Source organism: Bactrocera dorsalis, chromosome 6, assembly GCF_023373825.1.
Source record: "Bactrocera dorsalis isolate Fly_Bdor chromosome 6, ASM2337382v1, whole genome shotgun sequence".
NCBI lineage: Eukaryota > Metazoa > Arthropoda > Insecta > Diptera > Tephritidae > Bactrocera > Bactrocera dorsalis.
The window spans coordinates 32,346,438-32,371,108 of record NC_064308.1 but is presented as its reverse complement, the minus strand read 5'-3'; the positions used below and the strand labels follow the sequence as shown (position 1 = coordinate 32,371,108).

General features: G+C 34.8%; 2 protein-coding genes across 16 annotated transcripts in view; one reads left to right on the top strand and one right to left on the bottom strand.

Moving 5' to 3' along the window:
* Nucleotides 1-11,064, bottom strand: part of LOC125779535 (uncharacterized) — a 163,492-nt gene extending 152,428 nt beyond the window's left edge. Inside the window, exons 1-2 of one of the 2 annotated variants that reach the window (XM_049460900.1) lie at nucleotides 10,465-11,064; nucleotides 10,204-10,307 (exon numbers count right to left, since the gene is read on the bottom strand). In XM_049460900.1, coding sequence (XP_049316857.1) covers nucleotides 10,204-10,296 — 93 coding nt within the window. In that variant the 5' untranslated portion in view covers nucleotides 10,297-10,307; nucleotides 10,465-11,064. Of the gene's footprint in view, nucleotides 1-10,203 lie in introns of both variants that reach the window. The other variant, XM_049460899.1, reaches the window with a different exon arrangement.
* A 45-nt stretch (nucleotides 11,065-11,109) lies between these two features.
* The window catches only part of LOC105234143 (probable serine/threonine-protein kinase DDB_G0276461), a 412,380-nt gene continuing 398,818 nt past the window's right edge, over nucleotides 11,110-24,671 (top strand). For 8 of the 14 annotated variants that reach the window (XR_007423251.1, XR_007423250.1, XR_007423248.1 and 5 more), the window contains exon 1: nucleotides 11,115-11,709. The gene's annotated coding sequence lies outside the window, so the exon portion shown is untranslated. Of the gene's footprint in view, nucleotides 11,710-24,671 lie in introns of all 14 variants that reach the window. The other 6 variants (XM_049460456.1, XM_049460458.1, XM_049460457.1 and 3 more) reach the window with 5 other exon arrangements.

Here is a 24,671-nt window from a genome sequence, read left to right as displayed (position 1 = left end):
TTCTTTGGCGCATGCGCCATATAAAGTTCGCTTATCATCGACCACTTCACCGTCAAATTTAATTTTTTTGAAAATATCGCTCCGTACTAAGCACAAACAACACCCAGTATCAACCAATGTATCAACTTTTAGTCCTCCTACCTTCACTATTTTTACTGGTAAACTTATTTTTTATTTGTCAATATTCATAACATTAATTTTATCTGATTCCTTCTTTACTTTTATACCTGCAGTACCATTGCATTCAAAAAACTTGCGTTTTATACCACTACATTTGAAACATTTGGTTTGTTGACTGCTGCAGTTCCGAATGAGATGTGTGGAGCTTCAACACCTAACACGATTTTGAGACTTTGTATTTACGACTTTTTGTATTGACTTGTCTGCTTTCCTATGGATTTTTTGTTTTTGCTTCGTACAGAACCACTTTGTTTAATTTCGTATCCATTATACCCTCAATAAAATATGATATTCAACTTTCAGTATCGATATTTACTGTCTTTCCAATTGCTGTAAGAACATACAAATACTCGCCAAACGTTTTGTTTACCCTCTTCTTACGACTTCTCAACTGACTATGCACATCTGACGAAGACACCTTTTTCCCAAATTCACTGATCAATTCTTCTTTCAGTGATTCCCAATTGACCAAGCTTCGTTGACTTCTAATAAACAATTTGGTAGCTCCTTTCAGCAACTGCTTACTATGTATAAATAAATTTCTGCACACTATTCCACCCTACTACTACTGCATTCTCCTCAAAGTCATTTATCCATTGTTGAATATCGATATTATCGTCACCACTAAATTGTGTTAGGCTTTCTTGGATATCACTAAACGTAAAAACAGATCTACCTATCGGTGTCCCAGCGGCAGTAAAATTTGTATTTGGTACATCGTCGTAGGAACTAACTGATTCAGCATTTTCATCATCCTCATGTGTCTCATGTTCATGGTACAACAACAGTCTCTTTTGCAACTCTGCTTTACGTCCAGTAGTGGAAATATTTAGTTCACGTAGTGCTTGCTACAATTCTCTAATATTGAGTGTCAGTATTGCTTGTCTGTCCATTTTCGCAATGCACTGTTACAATTCAAATTTTCACTTATAATTAAAAGGTATTTCTAAATAAACTACTAGAAATGTAAAAATAATTAATAATATACATATGTATGTGTAAATATAACGATTTTATATTCAACTTATTTGCTTTCTGTGTCCAACTTCTCTGCTTCTTCGTTCAAATTCTATGTTTCTGCCTTCAGCTTATTCAACTTGTTCAACTTTTCTGCTTCTTCGTTCAACTTCGATGTTTCTTCCCTCAGATTATTCAACTTGTTCAACTTTTCTACTTCTTCGTTCATCTTCTATGTTTCTGCCTTCAGCTAATTCAACTTGTTCAACTTTTCTGCTTTTCACTTTGACGACGCAATTTGCGTTGAGCACAGTAAACATGATTTAAAACTTTTTTTTCACAATTCTACCGGTTGAGCCCCCAGTTTGTGGGGTGGATTTGTATTTATTATAATAAAAGTGTTTATTTTATTAAAGTGTTGGTTTTATAAAAGTGTTTGTTTCCCAAAAATGTTCTTATTTTATTTTACAAAAATGTTTTAGTTTTAGTTTAACAAACTGTTTGCAACTGGCACCGTGCTCGTCCGCGTGTCGACTGACTGTCGTTTCCAAAGTCTTCGTTACCCGTTTCTTTGTCGCTATTCTATTCGTTTTCTATTGCAGTTAGTGTTGCATGTTACTGTCCGTACGTTCGCCCATTTCTAGCCTGTCCTTTCTTCGTTCCCACATACATATACTCTATATAACTCATAAACTGGTCGACAAATGCCACATAAGATTTGTTAGAAAAACGAAAGGTATTATATGTCGTATATAGGAGTTGGGTTGGTAATGACCCAATATTATCCATTAACTATTATCATTAAGGTACCTCACATACAATCACCAATTATATAGAGCAAAGTCAACCAGGGCCCTATTCCACAAAACAACTTATCAACTTTTCACTTTGCACTTATCAATTGATATTGTACTGCAAAGTGAAAAGCGTTTCTGTTCCACAATATTCTTTGCGAATCTCACTTTGCATTGAGCATATTTTGGCAAAGACTTTACGCTCTTTCCGCTCAGTGCAAAGTCTTTGCGCTTTATTGGCAAAGTCTTTGCACTCTCTTGCAAAGTGAGTGTGCAAAGTGTTCCACAAAGCGTTTTATCAACTTTGCATTTCTGTCTCATCACTTTTCACTTCGCATTGCTTTATATGTGTTGTTAAAATGAGCTGCAAAATACAAATTAAAAAAAAAACTTGCTGTTTTAAATGTGATAAAAGAAAAAAAAAGCATTTTATTTGCTAGTTTTAAAAACAACAGAATAAGTATTTTTTTAAATAAATAATTGTAAATTTCAAGCATATTTAAATATACATTTCTTTGTGAAGGTTAACAAATTAGATAAACAGGCAGCATGGGAGGATGTGTTATAAAAAGCCCAATCCCTACAACTGGCGTCAGCACAAAAAACATGGACCTATGCAAGGGACAGTTTGTTTGGGCTCTGGAAGAGCCGGACAATGGTAAGTACAACAATTTTATGCCTACACATATCAAATAATTATATTTGCATCATTTGTTGTTGTTGGAATTATTTTATTGTGCATTGCTAATAACTAACAAGCATGTTGTTGACAACAACAAAACAAAACGTCATCATAGACATTGTTGTTGTGAGTTAACAGTTGAGTACACTGTACAACAACTCTTGCTGATAACAACCGGTTTAACCAAAATATTACTAATTGCTATGTGTACTAGAGTGGATCTATTTTTTTTCGACGAAGCGGTTATCAAAATCGTAAGCTACGATGAGTTCTAAGAAAATTTGCCCAAGAAACCATGGCTTTAAAATCAAAATCGAGCTTCCGGTTTTTGACGAGAAACTTTTTGTATTTTTGCGAATTTAATTTTATTAATTTGCAGAGTAAAAGGGATAACGCCCGAAATACTGGATCCGGAGGTGGGAAGGAGAAGGTAATGGATGAAGCTGACTTGGCCATACTCGATATTCTGGAATCAGACTCAGCTGTGGTAGATGGTTTGAATTTGCCAGAAAGTTATGGCAACTCAGAAAATCTACCATCAGCTGAGAATGATTCCAGAATATCTATTTCAGAAGAAACAATTGCCAATCCACCTCTAAACCCAAGAAAGAGGAAGCGCTCTACCAAGTTTCCAAGTGAAACTTTGGATAGAGAGAAAAAATGCCGGATGGAGCTCCTTGAGGTTGAGGTTTACTACCGGAAACTTCAATGCCTAAAACTGGAGAGGGAGCTCCTACTTCCACCCTCTGCTATCACACAGGGAATTGCAACGGCAGAAACAGAAAATGTATCGCGTCTGTTATTTGAGGAGGTTTGATTACCGAAGGCCAATTTTTCATTTGTGTATATTTGATTTCTAAACATTTTATTTTGAAATAATTTGTGATAAAAACAAAAAAGCTCTGAAATTAATAAAATGATGTAAATAAATACAAAAATACTTCCTTTTTTATTTATTCCCTGAGACCTTAATCTCAAACCCAATAAGATACAACGCTTTTGCAGTGGAAAAAAGTCATGGCCAAAACACCACTTTTATTTTAAAACAATACTATAATAGTTGGCATTAGGTAAAGTATTGTAGCAGGGAAGTAACCCTTTCCATTCCACTCTCTTGATCTATATTATTAAGGGCATCACTTTATTCTTCAGCATTTTCATCCAATTCCTCGCTTTCATTGTCAGTGTTTTCAGTGGGTTGCATATTTTCACTACTCCTTCCGATGCTACAGGCAATATTGTGTAAGATGGCACAAACTATGACTGTCTTTCCTGCAAACTAAGGCCTCAGTCGCAAATAATTTAGACACTGGAATCTTTCTTTAAGAATGCCAAAACTATTTTCAATTATGCGGCGTGTTTTTTTGTGGCAACGATTGAAAACTTCTTCAGCAGGATTATTGGGATTTCGGCGTAATGGTGGTATCAACCAGTTTTTCAATCCATAACCACTATCACCCAAAACAACAGCATCCGGAAATGGTCTCCATCCATTGTCAAATCTTCGACTTACAGCCGAATTCCGTAGCACCCTTGAGTCATGAACGCTGCCCGGCCAACTTGCATTTACACTGTAAAATGTGTAGTCTAGCCCACATATCATCATCACAGTTAATGAGTGGTTTCCATGCCGGTCAACATATCCTTCCTCGTGTAATGGAGGCGCATCAATTTTAATGATTGTGCCATCAACGCAACCACACACAGAAGGGAATCCACCCATCAGAAAAAACTCTTCAGCAATACCACTGACATCATCGGGCCATCGCACTGTTTTTTGAAATAAAACGTCTATTATAATGTCGACAACTCTATGGATGGTTCTGCAAACTGTGGATTTTGCAACACCATGCAAAGCTGCAACTCCATGGTACTGGCAACCATTTCCGAGCCAATGCAGGCACAGTAGCAGTTGATTTTCAGCCGACAAAGTATGACTGCGCTGTATATTGTGCTCTAATTTTTGTCCAACATTATTTAAAAGAAAATCTACCTGGATTGGATTTAAACGGAAGCACTCTTTAAAATTGAAATTTTGTAGTCCCGAAAAATTAATTCGGTCTCTATAATTTCTAGCTTTAACCGCGTCTTTACTATTGTCGAACAAAAACTCATGTCTTAACATTTTGAAAGCTTGACTAGTTATGATAAAACGAATTTGCAAAGCGATCATTTACCTTGTAAATTTTTGACAAACTTATCAAATTTTGCTTTGCAAAAATAGAGTTTACAGTTTTTGTGGAACGGAACAGCATAATTATATGCAAAGTCTTTGCGAATTACACTTTTCAATATAAGCTTTGCACTTTGCACAAGAGAACGTACGAGGAACAGAAATTACACAGAGAACATAAAAATTGCAAAGACTTTGCAAATTACACTTATCAATTTCAACTTATCGTTTATCAAATTTGATAGTTCTGTGGAACAGAAAGCTTTGCAAATTGACGAAAAGTTTGCAAAGTACAAAGTGAAAAGTTGATAAGTTGTTTTGTGGAATAGGGCCCAGATGTTCGAAAATCCTGGTAATGGTTATAAGGCTAGGTCAAGTTCTCGCTCAAATTCATTTTTGGTACATTTCTCCCAATTTCATTAAGATAACTCAAATATTGGCTAATATATCCAGCATAAAGTCGGTTGGAATTTCGAAAATCTTTATATTAGGGGGTCAGAGATTTTGGCATACAGACATACCATTGTCTGAGAAAAACTATTCCTGAATTTCAATTCTGTATCACACAATGACTGATATTTTCGGTCAAAAGTCCATATATTCGGTACCTACGGTCTTGAAAAGTTTTGGTTGAAGTTAGAATTTTTGGTCAAAAGGTTTAAGGTTTCGTTATACTAATTACTTCTTAATTTATGTACTGAAAAGTGAAAGAATCAAATGGAATTTCAAATTCTGTTATATGAGAAGTAGGCGTGGTTGTTTTCCGATTTTGTCTATTTTCACACTGTAACATAGAAAAGTTAGAATTAAATTTAGTCGAAATCCGTTGGCAGGGTCCCGAGATATAGGATTTCACCAAAAAGTGGGCGGTGCCACGCTCATTGTCCAATTTTCACACAATTTCTCATAAAACTTTCTCATACCATCTCGAAGGTAAAATTTAAGGCCTATGGCGTAAATAGTTATGATTATATTGCGCTTTTAGTACTTTTGAACGGTGCCGTTATATGGGCATTCATCCATTTTCACACTGTCGTTGGGAGTTCTTATAATATTCGAGCTTAGTAAATTTACAATTTTATATCTTAATTTAGTACTTATTTATGGCACTTTATATGTTTTCGACTAAAGGCGATTTGTGGGCGTGGCAGTGGTCCAATTACGCCCATCTACGAACTTGAAATTTTACATGTACCAAGGAACCTGCACATCAAGTTTCATCTAGATATCTCAATTTTTACTCAAGTTACAGCTTGCACGGACGGACGGACAGACGTTAACAAAATTATACTCGTAATACTCTGTAGCAACTGGGTGCAAGAGTATAAAAATGGTGAAAATAAAAGGCTGCTAACTAGTTAGGTATATTATGCTATACACATTTACTATTCTTACTTATACATGTGTACAACATTTGCGGAATACAGTTCTGCTGTATGCGATACATACATCATTGGTATATGCATATCGTCACCTGAAATGCAAAATAACGTATCATCAAAAAATTCGAAATTGAGTGTCTAATTGATTACGATTCACTACTTTAAATTACATACATAACTCTACATATGTCCAACATTTTCAGGTTCTGCGCTCAGATATAAACCAGTTTTAACCAATATTAAAATTTTTTCACTCTTGTTCCATTTTATTTCCTGTTTCATTCATGCCACTGTCATTTTCAGAAAATGTTGTTACGTTATTTTGCATTTCAGGTGACAATATTCTTTTACGTAATTAAAGGAAAGTGTTGTACCTTGATTTAGTAAACACTGTTCATCCAATAAATATACTCATATGCTCTGTTTAATATAAATGCCAATTCCGAATATATTAAAATGCATTCCATTTGCAGACAGTGTATTTACGCTTAATATCAATTGCTCCTTAAGCAAAGCCAAAAGGCTACATTTCGAATTTATGAATCGAGCCACTGCCGTTCGTGTTTCACTTGTTAAACGTACGAACGAATGAATGAATGAATGGATTTCAGCGTTAACCGATAAAAGCCGAAGTGAAAGCTTAGAAAAAACATAAATTCCTTCAAATTTTGTGTATAAATAAAATAGTCACCCTCACGATAAAGGATAAATTTCGTATATTGAGCCGAAGTATCACAAATACGCATACATATACGAGTACATATGTATACAGGAATATGTATGCATGCGTATGCATTTATTTGCTGAGTTACTCAGATTCGAAACAAAACCAGCGTTTCGCAGAGGGACTTTTCGTATGTACATACTATACATATGTATTTATTTTATTTAAGAACCATGTAATCAGCATGCATCTAGAATGCGACAAGAGCATTGCAACCTGAAGAAGGCTTAAATATCCTGTTGTTAGCCTTGCAGAATTGTTGGTGACATCATATTGGGTAGTCGAAAAAGTCTTTTCGTATTTCTAATCAAACTTCAACTTATTCTTTTTTATTTATAATGAACTTGTGTGAATGAATGAATGAATGTGTACCATTTTGGTCGATCACTTTTTGCCATTTTTCCGCTAGAGACATTATTCCATCAGCGTAAAATGTTTCTGGTTTCTTAGAGAAAAACTGCGACTAGTAAATTTCACAGACTTCTCTTGAAGCCAACTTTACTCTATTAAGGGAGTTCTGCATTGACCGAATCAAAAACTAGTCCGATGGTGCAAGGTCAGGACTATGTGGTGGATGCATCCAAACTTCCCAACCAAGCTCTCTCAGTTTGTAGTCTAACGTTTTCCTGATGAAAGACGAAGACCTTTCTGTTGATCAGTTCTCGCCGCTTTTTTTCGATTGCTTGACTCAACCACATCAGTTGTTGGCAGTAAAATCTAGAATCAATCGTTCGACCAGGCTGGAGCAGCTCATAGTAGATGATTCCTTTCCAATCCCACAAACACTCAGCATAACCTTTCAAGGCGTCAATCCTGGCTTTGCGACAATTTGTTGAGCTTCACCAAGCTTGGACCATGATCTTTTTCACACATTATTGTAGTATTTGATACACTTTTTATCTCTTCTTACCACTCGTTTTAGAAATGGTTCGATTTCATTTCGTTTCAGCGAAGAATCGCAGATGGTAATTTGGCCCATAAAATTTTTCTACAGACAATTCATGTGGTACACAAACATCGAGTTTATTTTTGTAGCCAGCCTTTTTTAAATGGTTCAAAACAATTTGATAATGAATGCTAAGTTCTTTGGCAACGTCATGGCAACTTATGTGACGGTCCGGGTAAATCTTTTCCACAATTTCATCGACTTTTTCAACGATATGTCGACCAGAGCGAGGTGTATCTTTCACATCGAAATTTCCATAATGGAAGCGAGCGAACTATTGTATTATTGTGCTACACGAACTGCTACGCATCGTCTCCGTAAACTTCACAAATTTCATTGGTGGCTTATATGGCATTCTTCCCTTTTTGTACAAAAATTTCAAAATACAGTGAATTTCTTAATTATTTTCACTCATTTTTGAACAGATGTAACTTTTTTTCAACTTCCTCGAATTTAATTTTTGGTTAAATGAAGCTTAAAATCTCACCTTTAAAACACCATATGGGATGACACAATGTAATTCGAAGCACTGAAGATATACGACTGCAACCACATCTATTGACAAAATACGAAAAGATTTTTTCGACTACTTAATATAAAAAGATTTTAACCAGGATAAAAATTGTTGGTGGCCCATTCGTTAGGCCACAACTTTCTAATTATGCCAATATACACATGCCTTAAATTTTATTCATTTATATTGTTATACATTGTATGATATATAGTATGTGTGTACTATACTCGTACATGGACAGATAACGATAGGCGATATACATATGTACATATGTAAGATGGCGTGACCGCAATGCAAATATTATATCACCTACAAACATGATAAAATATAGAAATTATATTTAAAATTAAAAAGTTTAAATATACATATAAAGTGGCTCATGCGTTTAAAGAAGTAGAAAATCTGGTTTAAAATAGTGGACATAACATAATAAGAATGATTACATACAATTAACCGTCTTCCATTTGTCAAAATATGTAAAAGCTAATAGGAAAGCATAAAAATTAATTGCATTAACGCATTAAAATATAGTTCATTACCAATGCCAGACCCTGGCCAGCGTTGTTTGTAGTGCTGAAAGTGAGACTAACATTGTTCTTCAACTTCATTGCGCTTGCCGTATTCTAAAGGATACATGTTAATGTATCCATTACGACGTATAGATGTAGTTGCTGCTCCCACTCAAATTGGTTGGCACTCCCACAGCTTCGTTCGACGCTTTGGACGGCGCAACAGCAACTCCCACACAATTATTGCATGTATGTACATATGTGCTCGTTGAACTATATGGTATATTAAATATATTTGTGTATACAGAATTTCAGTTCATTCATGCCTTCACAAAATACATACAAAAATGTATAACATCTTGACCATCGTAGAATTTTTAAAAGCAAAAAAAAATCATAATACGACGAAACTCACTGAAAGGAAGAAAATACTATGTCCCTAAAATGAAAAGAGAAATAAAATTTTCGGAAATCCGGAATCCGGTCGATTATAAGGGGTTACACACGATATATCCTGAAGGAAAACATCAAAAATTTTTCTATCAACATATATTTTACATAACCTCAAGATTTATGTGAAAAGTTCAAAATCAAAGTTTTTAGGTTCTTTATATTTATATTCTACAAAAAAAATGTTCTTTCACAAAACTTGGTGTAACATATTAAACATACTTCCTCTCTCTCAAACCCTCTGCGCGGTTGCAACATTCAGACAAAAACGTCGGAGATGAACAGAGCTCTTGTTGATTTAGTCATGTTTGTCTGTCTGAATATACGAGAACTAATACCTTTATAATTTATCGCTCTGAAATATTGCACATCTCCTTTTCTTCCCAAGAAGCTGCTCATTTCTTGAATCGGTCGATGTGGAACTTCTATATATGTATATTGGAATAAAGTGTTTGTATGAAAAGCATTTTTAATTGAAGGCAAAAAAAGTTCACACAAGTTGTGTTTCATAAATTAGTAATACCACTTTAGAAACTTTTGAAGTTGTGGCAGAATTTTCTAAGAAATCTGCGGTACCATCAGCGTTTTTTGTTGCTAATTGGTTCGGTTAGGTTAGGTTGGATGGCCGATCTCTCAGGGTGGCGAGATCACACTTAGGGTGCTATGTACAGCCCCAAAGTCACACGAAAAACTACTGCAATTGGATATCAGGTGTCGGAAAAAAGGTCCTGAACTTATCACAAATCTTGTTTTATTTCTATTTCCGCTATTTCGCCTACATTTATAACCAATGTATACGAATTTTTCTACTTATACATACAATCTTAGTCATATATATACATATATAGTATATGTATAGTAGCAGAAATAAATTTGGTACGTAAATACACACCTTCACAAAACAACTAACGGATGTTGCAGCTGATAAAACACCACTCATATTCCGGCACTGACAATGCGCAGTCTCCGATCTCATCACATTCATACTCTATTCTTCTACATTACAGAGAACATTTAAAAATATCATACAAATTTTAGATAGTTTTAGAATATATTTTTGTCCAAAAAATAATTACGTATTATATAATTAAAAAGCTTGGGAAATATATAAAACTTTAAAGTGCGAACTAGGGCAAATACTTTTTCATGATACCTTGCGGTTGTATAAGGATGCATGAGATATTAATTGGTTTCGCAGCTCACTTCCAGACTGAGAGGGTTATGATTTACCCTAATCTTTAAGCTTTCTTTTTTCACAAAATTATATTAATGAAAAACAAAAGCTTACTTTCCATAGTACGAATAAAATAATTATTTATTATCCAATCTTCATTCAAAAGATTGATGAACGAACAGGATTTTTTGTATACCATTCTGTATTAGTTATTATTATTATAGCTACAGAAACCATTCCTGAATATAATTTTTAAGAATGCTGCCGAGTTGATAATCCTTAGTCGAATTAAAATTAATAAAAAATCGGGTCTATTGCGATGACGTGGACTGGACTGTCGTGGGTTTTGGTATTTCGCAACGCTTTAATACTATAGTTGATCTTAATATGTTATATTTTGTTTTCATCTGCGCACTGTAAACTCTTTCAATTTTTTAAAACTTAATTCACGCAATTTTTCCGCCCATCTGTGTTTTCCTACTTCAGCTAAAACATTAGTTTCGGTTTGTTTCCTACTACCATACTATCACTCACTGTTGTTTCACATATGCTAAAACATGCCACGCATACAAACAAAAATCCTCTTTAATACATACATGTAGCACTTAAGTAAAACCCTTCAGTATACCACTCTTCCGAATTCAAGACAAAGCGCCACCACTATGATTACTACTACCACTATGGTGATGAAGGCGACCATCCTGTTCGGGCGGCCCGAACGCAATGCGCCAATGACTTTGACGTCGTAGCCACGGTGGATACTAAGGCAGAAAACGCCAGCACGCTAATAGTCGCGCACGTCTTCACTCATATAGCGCATTAGTATAAAAGGCACAAAAAATGCAGCAGTCTGGTATATACAGTCTGAAACTTATAATAATTGCCTCATAGCGTTTTCAACATAATTTATTCACAAATAACAAGTGCAAATCAAGTCCGAAATGAAATATATGTGATCATAATAATTACAATACTAAGCAAATTCCTTCGAAGTGCAAAAGTGGCAAAATGTACATTATCAGGACCTTAAAACAAAGGAACTAGTGTTTCGAGACAATATGACAACTGTATAAAAAGATAACAATTTATGTTAAAGTGTATAATAGTTTGTGAACAGACAAATCACCTGAAGTACGGTTTTAAACTCCAGCTACTGGAAGCAACAGTACTCGATTGAATTGAACTGGCAAAATATTTTGAGTTCCTAACGCCCACCAAACAAAAGTAAGTAAAAATGTGAAATGTGAATTTAGTAATTATTATCTAAAGAAATCGATATAGGCAATTTACATAAAACATTGGGTCGTTTGAGAGCTGAAAAAAACGTGAAAACCTGTTATTTCTAGTGTATATTATACATTGTATTAAACTTAGAATAATTAAGAATAATAGAACTTCGATATATTCAGCTATCATTTATGTAATAAAGAATTAAATGTCAGTAGTTTTACGCGTTCGAGACAGGCCAAAATATGAAAACTTATTGCAGCGTGCTTTTGTGTGCTGCAATGACTACGTATATACCAGTATATGTATATGCATGTATATTGGTGTGACTGTTATTCCCCAAGTTGAGTTTATTTTCAACAAATGCCACCTGAAGTTACGGTGTTTTCCGTAAACCAGTTCTTCGTTTTATATTTATGTATACCCATACATTTTTATATCGAATTTTTGAACTTTTGCAATAAATGTTGTTTCTTCAACGCAAATAAATCAAAAGTTTGAAAAAGTGATGTTCTAATACAAAATTTTTCGCTCCACAAAAATAAATTGAATTCATATCTTTTCTAAACATATGCCTTTCGAAGGTATACACATTTAAATTAATTCACCTCATATACTGTATTCTTATATGCGTGGGCACACCATGTCAAATAAGCAACACAGAATAAATACCACGATTCACTTGTATGAATGCTGAGGTCAGTTAAAACTTTAAAGAAAAGTTTTTATGAAAAAAAATTGTCGGAACCTTTCTTGTAGAGCGGAAAATTTTGTATTAGAGTATCAATCTTTCAAAGTTGTAGTACTTTCTGAATGCAAAATATCAAACTTCAAGTGGCATTTGTAAGCACGCTAATGTATAAATTAAATAAAATTTTTTTTCATATATCACATGTTTTCCATGCTAGGATTACACTTTATTGGGTGTCGTTCTCAATCTGTTTCAAAATGCACTAAAATGATTGACATATGACTTGAAAATAGCAACTGGGTAACTATAGAACTACATCTTCTGGTTCATGATAATTTTTGTGGCTCACTGAAAATAACGTATAACTTTTAACTTTTGCACTCTCCCACAGTTCCCAACACCCATCGTGTATCTCCCCTGGGGTCATATAAAGTCCTCTCATACCACCTCGAAGGTAAAATTTAATATAATTATATAATTTGCTTGCCCACAGAAATTTTCATTAAGTTTTCGGTTAATGTCGTTTTGTGTCGGTCTGTGGAATTAATTTTGACAAATTGAATTAAATTTGACTATGGTATAATTGTTTCGTTTCGTAAAGATGATTTGTGACATAAGTTTTCCATACAAAGGCTTGGTTTTGTCGATTAGCTTGTACGGCAACAATATATATAGTGGTCCGAATAAGCAGCTTTGTGGGGAAAAAAGTGTGGACAAATTTCGCTATGTCAAAAATTGGGGGACTGCGTATATACTAACGAACGAACAGACATGGCATGCTGATCACTTATATGTATATATCCCACGTTTACTTCTGTGTGTTACAAACTTCGTAACAAATTTTATATACCCGGAATTTTATTAAGATAGCACATATTGACCGATCCAGCGGTATAAAGTAAACCGAAAGTTGGAAAATATTTCGACGAGGTATTTGGGGGATAAGGGAAGTATCGACCCAATTCATTCCATTTTTGACACACAGTAATAATCAGAAAGAGACTATCCCCGAACCAGCCAGCCAGACGCGCTGGGGTTCACATATTCGGCATTTGGGGGGATTGGCAGCTATGGTTTGCTTTTGAAAATTTTTAGACTGATATGCATATGTATGTCAAACGCACTTTTTATGCAAAGTTTTATCTGAATATATTCATCGGTGGTTCATTTGTGTTCTGGAAACTAAAGGAATCATATGAAATTTTAAATTGAGCTATATGTTAGAAATAAGCGTGGTTATAGTCCAATTAAGCCATTTTTACAATGTTATCATAATTATGTACCGATTTAAGATGCAATTGCTCGACTAAATGTAGGCGGTGCCACGCTCATTGTCTAATTTTGATATAAGCTTGTATGAAGCCCTCTATTACTATCCCAGCCGTAAATTTTAATGTCTCTGACGCGTTTGTGTATATCTAAAGGGTGATTTTTTAAGAGCTTGATAACTTTTTTTAAAAAAAAAAACGCATAAAATTTGCAAAATCTCATCGGTTCTTTATTTGAAACGTTAGATTGGTTCATGACATTTACTTTTTGAAGATAATTTCATTTAAATGTTGACCGCGGCTGCGTCTTAGGTGGTCCATTCGGAAAGTCCAATTTTGGGCAACTTTTTCGAGCATTTCGGCCGGAATAGCCCGAATTTCTTCGGAAATGTTGTCTTCCAAAGCTGGAATAGTTGCTGGCTTATTTCTGTAGACTTTAGACTTGACGTAGCCCCACAAAAAATAGTCTAAAGGCGTTAAATCGCATGATCTTGGTGGCCAACTTACGGGTCCATTTCTTGAGATGAATTGTTGTCCGAAGTTTTCCCTCAAAATGGCCATAGAATCGCGAGCTGTGTGGCATGTAGCGCCATCTTGTTGAAACCACATGTCAACCAAGTTCAGTTCTTCCATTTTTGGCAACAAAAAGTTTGTTAGCATCGAACGATAGCGATCGCCATTCACCGTAACGTTGCTTCCAACAGCATCTTTGAAAAAATACGGTCCAATGATTCCACCAGCGTACAAACCACACCAAACAGTGCATTTTTCGGGATGCATGGGCAGTTCTTGAACGGCTTCTGGTTGCTCTTCACCCCAAATGCGGCAATTTTGCTTATTTACGTAGCCATTCAACCAGAAATGAGCCTCATCGCTGAACAAAATTTGTCGATAAAAAAGCGGATTTTCTGCCAACTTTTCTAGGGCCCATTCACTGAAAATTCGACGTTGTGGCAGATCGTGCGGCTTCAGTTCTTGCACGAGCTGTATTTTATACGGTTTTACACCAAGATCTTTGCGTAAAATCTTCCATGTGGTCGAATAACACAAACCCAATTGCTGCGAACGGCGACGAATCGACATTTCACGGTCTTCAGCCACACTCTCAGAAACAGACGCAATATTCTCTTCTGTACGCACTGTACGCATTCGTGTGGTTGGTTTAATGTCCAATAAAGTAAACTGAGTGCGAAACTTGGTCACAATCGCATTAATTGTTTGCTCACTTGGTCGATTATGTAGACCATAAATCGGACGTAAAGCGCGAAACACATTTCGAACCGAACACTGATTTTGGTAATAAAATTCAATGATTTGCAAGCGTTGCTCGTTAGTAAGTCTATTCATGATGAAATGTCAAAGCATACTGAGCATCTTTCTCTTTGACACCATGTCTGAAATCCCACGTGATCTGTCAAATACTAATGCATGAAAATCCTAACCTCAAAAAAATCACCCGTTATCTCTATTAGCTTTAGGTGATACAATGTGATACAAACAACCGTTACGTCAACCCAATTATTATTATCTGTACCAACATGGTGCGAGAGTATAAAACTCACAGCTTTTTAGGAGTTCATTGAGTTTCATCATCTGTCTGAAAATATTATTCAAAAATAGTGTTTTTTTTATTTTTGCAAAGTTATAATTATGTGTTAAATATCGAATTCAGCAATTATTGCAGTTGGCAAATAAAACATTACACTAGACTAAGCGAGCAAGATAGGAGATGATGGAGCAATGTCCGACTGCGTTCTTGATCGACCGAGAAATGAATTTGTTTTTTATACTCTTGCAACATGTTGCTATATTAGCCGTCTGAAGAACAACAAAGTAACGGGAGCCGATGGATTACCGGTCGAGCTATTCAAACACGGTGGTGAAAAACTGATAATATATTCATATATTTGGGAACCAGTGTAAACACCACCAACAATGTCAGCCTGGAAATCCAACGCAGGATAACTCTTGCCAACAGGTGCTACTTCGGACTGAGTAGGCAATTGAGAAGTAAAGTCCTCTCTCGACGAACAAAAACTAAACTCTATAAGTCACTCATAATTCCCGTCCTGCTATATGGCCTGGACGATGACAACAACTGATGAGTCGACGTTGCGAGTTTTCGAGAGAAAGGTTCTGCGAAAGATCTATGGTCCTTTGCGCGTTGGCCACGGCGAATATCGCATTCGAAGGAACGATGAGCTGTATGAGACATACGGCGACATTGACATAGTTCAGCGAATTAAAAGACAGCGGCTACGCTGGCTAGGTCATGTTGTCCGAATGGACGAAAACACTCCAGCTCTGAAAATATTCGACGCTGTACCCGCCGGGGGAAACAGAGCAAGAGGAACACCTTTACTCCGCGAAAATTTAAAAAATAGTGTTTTAAAATTTAAATAATAGTGCTCAGTCGTTAGGATCTGCGTAAAAGATCTTGAATAAAAAAGAACCTATTCTATTATAAAAACCCACACAGTTACTTTGAAACACGTGTCGGGCTGTACCCTGTTTTTAAAATTCACGCAATCGTGCAAAAGCAAGTTTTAAACCTTAAAAACCTTTTTGTGTATTATCAAAAAAAACAAAAAAAATTTATTTCAATAAATTAACAAAAAAAAATTAAAAATAATTAAAATTCCAAAATTGAAATGTTTTAGATTACATTGTATTTTAAAGTTGCTACATAAAATAACTACGACGCAACAATAATTGTTCAAAAAAAAAACAGCTTATAGAATAAGAAGTGGATGACTTAAGGGGTTAGGGGTAGTCAGAGGCACAAAAAAATTAGACTTTTTAGTATTTTTTTTGCTATTAAATCGTGTTATTTTACAAAAGTAATAATATGGCTTTATTATAGAATGTGCTGACTTGAAGTCACGAAAATTAAAAAAAAAAAATTATGTTATAGTTGTTTGTGTTGACCCAGTTCCAAAAAAGGTACTTGCGGTGACAACCATAAGACCTTGGAGATTTATCTAAAAACAATCGGACAAAATAAACTAGTTTTATGAATAGAGAATCCTGGTCCTGATCGAAAGATTTTCTTTTCAAAAATTAACAAAATGGCGGCCTCAGGAAATCTTTTTCTAAAAATCAACAGTTAATTGGTCTTAAAAAATCGAAATGTTCGAAAAAATAAAAATCTTTCGATCAGGCCCGAGTTTATTATATATTCTAAAAGCTATAAATTTCATTAAAATCTACTGAGCGATTTTCGAGTTACAGTTGTCACCAGTTCAAAAAACATAGTTTTGAGAAAAACGCGTTTAAAGTTTCACACTAGCACTTTTAAGTGCTCGAGCGCTCTTTGTTATTTGTCGAATAACTCAAAAACTGATTATTGGAACAACATGAAATTTTAAGATAATACACTTAACGAACTGCAAAAATTAATTTTTTGAAAATTCTGACTACCCTTAACCCCTTAAGCATAATTTTGAATTCAATTAAAATTAAAAAGAGAATTGGGCATTCAAAATATCAAGCTCATTCAACTTTTGCTGACTTATAAGAACACTAGGGGACGCTGCATTAGATGTGGTAAGACGAGAACAACCACGGGATTGGACGACGTTAAGGCAGTTACTCATTGACAAGTTTGGGGAACACACTCCAATTACAACATTAACTTTAGAAATAAATACTATCAGATTTAACCACAATGTAAAATTACTATGTGAAGAAGTTAATACACACGTTTTTAGAGTAAAAGATGTTATACAATTAAAAAATGAAAGCAGTTCCACTAAAATGTGCATCCTAAAAATAAGCCATTCTTCAATCAATACAATGAATATAGCAATCGACAACCTAATTTACAAAACAATAATTGCCCAGAAATTAAGCATACCAAAAAAAAAATACAAAAAACAAGATGAATGGCTCAAACTAGTCTCGAATAAGACGTTTCGGTTATTCTGAACCAATGGAACAAGATGCAACAAATTTAATTGCCATTAAATAAAAAACATTGTAAGTTTTTAGTTGACATAGGCTCATAAGATAGTTTAATAAAACCAAGAATATTTAACTAAAAGGTAATACGTGTTCTACCAATAACGTTAACAGCAGCGACAGGAAAAGTACGCAGTGAACGCAGTTTAAGAAATTACAATCTTTCGTTTATAACTTTTCTAAAAGTTACGACGATTTACTTGGTTGTAACATATTTAAGCTACTTAAAGCTAAAGTCGACCTAAAAAATAATTTGATAAATTTGAATGGGATTCGTTATAATATTTTCAATAATAAATCAAATTGTAAAAATGCTAATAATTGCCTACAAGAATTAAATACGAATGAAAAACATAATATTAGATACAGTAAATTAAGACTTGAGCATCTAAACTCGGCAGAATTAAATAAATTGGAAAAACTTTTAGCTATGTTTGAAAACATAATTTATAAAGTAGGGGATAAACTTACTAAACGTTTACCCATAAAATAAAATATAGAAGCAAAAGTGTTCACGAAGATCCAATCTATGTAAAATCCTATAGGTATTCTGTAATTCAAAAATTGGAAGTAAAGAAGCAAATAAAAGCTCGAAAATAAAATATTATAATTTCGCACAGCCATTCCCCATATTCAGCACCAATTTGGGTGGTATCAGTCAAATGCTTCAGGTAAGGAGAAGTGGAGAATTGTTGTTAATTTTTGTAAACTTAATACTAATTCTATCGATGATACCTATCCTATTCTAAACATGGATGAAGTTCTCGAAAAACTAGGTAGGTGTATGTATTTTTCAACAATAGATTTAGCGCAAGGCTTCCATCAGATATAAATGGATCCAGAAGATAGGAGCAGCTTTTTCTACTGAAGGTGGACATTTTGAATATTTAAGAAAGCCATTTGTGCTTCAAAATGCACCAGCTACTTTCCAAAAGCTGATGAATACAGTTTTGGTGAATTAACAGGAAAGGACTGCATGGTTTACTTGGACGACATTGTAGTATTCAGTACGTCACTACAGGAACATATAGAAACTCTACATAGAGTTTTTCTTAGAATAAGTGAAGCAAATCAAAAAATTCAAATGGATAAAAGCGAGTTTTTCAAAAGAGAAACCGAATTTTTAAGTCATATCATAACGTCAGAAGGTATTAAGCACAATTCTAATAAAATCAAAGCTATTTTAAGTTATTCCGTTCCGAAAACGGAAAAAGAAATAAAATAATTTTTTAGCTAAGTGGGGTTTTATCGTAAAATTATTAGAAATTTTTAAGAAATAACAAAACCATTGACTAACTCTCTTAAAACAAGAAGAAACGTTAACTTCAGTTGCACCAAACCTAATATACCCTTCATAGGTGCATTTCTTTTAGCAACTTTGTGTTCAGTTTGTATGGTAGCTATATGCTATAGTTAACCAATCTGAACAATTTCTTCGGAGAAGATATTTGCACTGATGACTAATGGGTCAAATGTAGCATTAGAGGCAGTATTAAGTCAACAAGGATATCCCATTTGCTTTGCTAATCGCACACTCAATGAACATGGATTGCACTATTCAACTACTGAGAAAGAACTTTTAGCCATGGTTTGGTCAGGAAATGTATGATAAACAGTGGCCATAGACCATTACAATGGCTTCATAACTTATAGGAAACAATTGCAAAGATTGATGTAAAGTACAGGTAAAGAATATCTTGTGGTAGACGCTCTTTCTCGTATTAAAATCGGAGAGTGCCTCTTTAGTGAAGAATCTGAATCTAATATAGACACTATTCATTCCGCCGATGAAGATTCTGAAAGCTTCATTAAGATAACAGAACGACCATTAAATGTATTCAAAAATAAAATTAAATTAATTAGAGATTTTAAAGATTCAATCACAATATCAAAAGTTTTTTTCAAATAACTTAATCATTACAACATACAAAGATCTCACTTTAGAATAGATCAAAGGAATAATTAAAAAGTATTTACAAAAAAATAATACCACTACAAATATATTTATGCCAAATGATAACAACTTCATAGAATTCCAAAACCTTTATAAGACACTAGCTGTGCCCGCAGCCGTTGCCCTGGGTGAAATTATATGTTTTGAAATGAAAACAAAATTTAATTATATATATTGTGTTGGAAATCATTTATTTGCGATTTTTCTATATTTTTTTGAATGTAACGTAAATGTACAGAAAAGATGGTTTTCCAACTCGTGAGCACGTTACGTATATCTGGCCGTGCGAAAAATATAAGACTTCCAAATTTATGCCAAATGGCAAATCGTTAGAACTGAAAGGAATGCGTAAAATCAAGCATTCTGCTCCTTTGTATTCGATAGGTGCGTCACAATCAGTCGTGTTCCATTACACAGTTTCAGCGCATGAAGATGATGCGGTGGCATACCAAGCCTCTCCAAAGAATTTAGAAATTTCACTTGATACTTCAGGGTATCGTCTTCATTGTCAAGACGATCGATCGATTTGTATGACCGCAAGTTTCCCGGAATTTGACTTTGTATCTTCCAGCAGATGCACGTCGGTATTTGTGGCAGCTAACATTACGCGTGCACTCAAGGAATCGTACTTAAGATAATTTGGCCAATGTTCGTATAAACATTCGTGATGGGTCCATCTTTCGTGAATTGATAAACGGCATATGCGATTGATATCAAACCACCGGAAGTATCAACAGGTATTAACCCATTTCCATTTCTTAGCGTATACGATGTAAAATGTGTTCGGCAATGTAATTTTTGGTCGTATCCCATAATTGACGCGGATTTGAAGGCTGGTCATCGCGAAAAGTGTGCGAACTTCTCTGGCATTCGAAGTAGCTATCGCATCGTCCATCGTTTGAATCCAGTGATTATCATGTTCCAGCAATTACAATCAATAGGAACCGAAGGTAAAAGCAATCGTCGTTTTTCGGGTGGATTGTGTAAATTCGCCTTAATGCATTAGTTGAGAACACACCTAGATGCCCATCTACTGGTTGATCTTGCTTTCTGCGTAACTATTTTTCGACGATGCATCCCATGTATAATATCAAGGTATTTCCCAATAGAGCAATATTCTCACAAACGGATAACTGACGAAAGTCGAGAAAAAACTCGTCAAAGGTGTTGCTGACGGTTTTTCCACTGGCTGTACTGTATTCTCTGGGTTGAAATACACTCTCTGGCCATTCTCCCAATTAACTGCGAGACGCACAACAGTCGGAAAACGTTCATGAATTGCAAAAGTAAATACCCTACAAAGCGCATTATTGCAGATCACGGCACGATTCCGATTGATTACTTTGGCGGAGGGGTAAAAAAACCGAATTTCCGTATAAATGGGGAATGTACGGATAGGGGAGCTTCTCCAGAGGAGGAATATCCAAAAATAACGTAAAAATAACTAATATTTTTTTAAATATTCACGTTTAAAAATTCAAAAATTTGCACTAGAAACACACGTTATTTCTCCATCTTTCACTAATTTTTTCACGTTTTTTACTATGTATATTCAAATATACACTCTAAGCATTGAAATAAGCTCACATTTCACATTTATTTTGCAATTTTTCAACTAAATTTAGTAATTTAAAAATCACTTGTCAAATTAATGGCTGAAAAGCTTAGAGCGCTTATATTTACAAGGAAAACCAGCATTGCCACACCATAAAACCCGAAAGTGAAGGATTTTTCAGCGTTTCACAGCGTTTTCTTTGTTTGTCCTTTCGAGTGATTCTTTTTTCTTTTTTATTTATAAAAAAAAAACTATACAGAAGATTTTTCAAGCTAAAATGGAATTTGTGAACACTTTTCCATATACATATTATACATACATACATATATGAATATATGAATAATATGTGATTTATATTTAATAAATAGTACTCCTTTCTGCGTTGAAAATAAAAAAATATATTGAAAAAATATATTATGACTGCATAATAACCAAAACAAAAAATATAACCACTTTATATCCAATATTGAAATAAAATTTAAGTTTTCGTTATAAAATGGATAAATATTGGTTTTTGTATCTGTCAGCGATTTCCATTTATTTTTGATGATACATTGGTTTGTATTTTAGGCAACGATATACATATATATTATTATATTTAAAATATGAGTTTTGGGTATGAAGTGGTTATATTTTTTGGTTATCATGCACTCATATTGAAAGAAAATTTGAGTTTACGTACTGTACTGTATACTTTACACTTCATTACGTAATATTATTATATAATCGTCACTGTTGACAGTCATAACTTTGAAGTTGTAGATAATTTCGTCTATTTAGGAACCAGCATTAACACCACCAACAATGTCAGCCTAGAAATCCAACGCAGGATTACTCTTGCCAACAGGTGCTACTTCGGACTGAGTAGGCAATTGAAAAGTAAAGTCCTCTCTCGACGAACAAAAACCAAACTCTATAAGTCGCTCATAATTCCCGTCCTGCTATATGGTGCAGAGGCTTGGACGATGACAACAACCGATGAGTCGACGTTGCGAGTTTTCGAGAGAAAAGTTCTGCGGAAGATTTATGGTCCTTTGCGCGTTGGCCACGGCGAATACCGCATCCGATGGAACGATGAGCTGTACGAGATATACGACGACATCGACATAGTTCAGCGAATTAAAAGACAGCGGCTACGCTGGCTAGGTCATGTTGTCCGGATGGATGAAAACACTCCAGCTCTGAAAGTATTCGACGCAGTACCCGCCGCGGGAAGCAGAGGAAGAGGAAGACCTCCACTCCGGTGGAAGGACCAAGTGGAGAAGGACCTGGCCTCGCTTGGAATATCCAATTGGCGCCACGTAGCGAAGAGAAGAAACGATTGGCGCGCTGTTGTTGACTCGGCTATAATCGCGTAAGCGGTGTCTACGCCAGTAAAGAAGAAGAATATTACTTATACATATGTATATATAATATTATTATATAATATTACTAATACATGTATATAATATTACTTATTTGCTTAATAAATTTAAAAAAGAAAATAACCATATGCATGAATAGAGGAATTTTTGCGAAAAAGAGGAATTTCAGCCAATTGCCTTATCATCACATGGCAGCGTTCCATTTCGTCGTAATTTTTGGTAAACAAATGAGGTTCAAACAAGTGTAAAATGTGATTTTTAAAATAAAGATTTTTTAGGTAAAAAACCTGCTAAAAGTGTAAAATGTACAATTATTTAAAAGATTATAATGCAATTTAATTAATTTGAAGTGAAAAATGTGAACAATGTGTGTTTAATGTGGTGAAATAGCTTATTGAAATGGTCTAATTTTTCGAATTTTTGAACTTTAAGGCCGAATATCTCCTAAACTAAGCGTATAACCCTATATGTTTTTTAATCAGGAGGACTTCCTCTATCTAACGGTACCTTCAAAGCACGGCGCCAAAGAAATCGGAATTGTGCCCAGTTCACGTATCGACCGTATCGTTCAAGACCAATAACGGCCATGTTGTTTCCTATGGTGTCGTAATTACAAACGTATTTTGTCGATTACACAAAACTGCAATAAGCAACATTGACATGACTTTTGAATGTGAATAAGACAACAGTGGCGAATATTGTACGATTCATGTGTTGTCAACTTCGATGTGTCGTCAACTTCGATGTGCTGTTAACTTCGATATCCACGCCTCTAAATTGAATGCTAAATGTTCTGCCTTTGTCGTCTGGCGAGCGACGCCGATACTGTGGATATCCATCATTTCTAGTTTGTGTTTCCGAAAGAAAAGCACGTGAATAGTGTTTCTTGCGTTTATTGTCAGAAATACAAACCGAAGTGGGATTGTGGTATCCGTAAGGTCCATACACAATATTGGTTTTCATCGCTTCGTATAATACTGGATCTTTCTCTGCATCAGGAATTTCCGCAGAAATAAGTTCATCAATTTGATCTGGTGTAACAACCATCCACCATCCAAAGAAGAATGTGTACGTGCGACAAACCTCTTTTTTGCCACTCAACAGAGTACATCTAGCATCTAACAGCACCACATATACCTACACTACTCTAAGATAAATCCATAAAAACTCGTAACTGTTGTTTGAAAAGTTGTGCTGTGAAATTGTGACGACCGCTTGCTGAATGACCGCGATCCATAATTCCGCATGTATGTCATCGCATCCTGGGAGTACATCTTGCCTTGCTTTGCCTTGGGCTGCCATACGTTGATGCCAAAACGAACGCTGACCGATATTACGGCGACCTCTTCGAGGCTACGTAACAAATTTCAATCTGCAATTAGTTCATTTTGTGTGAATCACATAAAGTTTTCACTGAATAATTTTCAATAATTTTTCTTTTGAATAGCCGGAATAAAAAAGCAAGCGACCGAAATTGAACGATTCAAAAAATTTACAAATCAAAATATTAAAAAACAAAACAAACAAAAATTGAAAAAAATTGTATGAAAAATGTTACTTTTTGGAATTGTCCAAGCTTCCGAATATTCCTCGCGAAAAGCATACGGTTTTTTTATTTTGAAACCTTCCCCGATCCACAGAGAACAACCTCTGAAAATTTCGTCAATATTGGTGCAGCCGTTTTATTAGCGTTACTAACCAACAAACATTCATTCATTTGTATGGGAAAAATAAAAGGGCTTTACGGGTTTTCCGGTAATTATACGAAATTTTCTTGACGTAAAAACCATCCTTGAATTTCAACAAACATTTAGAAAAAAGAAACGACCAAATTGGTGCAGGTGTTGTTGAGTTATGGGCTTAGCAACACATTTTGCGATTCATTTTTATAAATAAGGAAATCACTAAAATAATTGTTGGAAATAAAGTTGGAATTTTTATATGACAATACTTCCCATCACTATTTTCTATTCTCTTCCTTATTCGTTATTGAATTATAGCTTGTAAGAATGACATGTCAATCAGAACCTCACTCCATTTTCAACCTCCAGTCTATTTAGTCGGAATAAAAGCTTTGCCAAAGAATTTAAACTTCAAACAGGTTATGGGCCCAGTCCCAAGAACGTCCCTGTGTATCGGCTAGTGTTTTTAAAAAATTTTATATTTT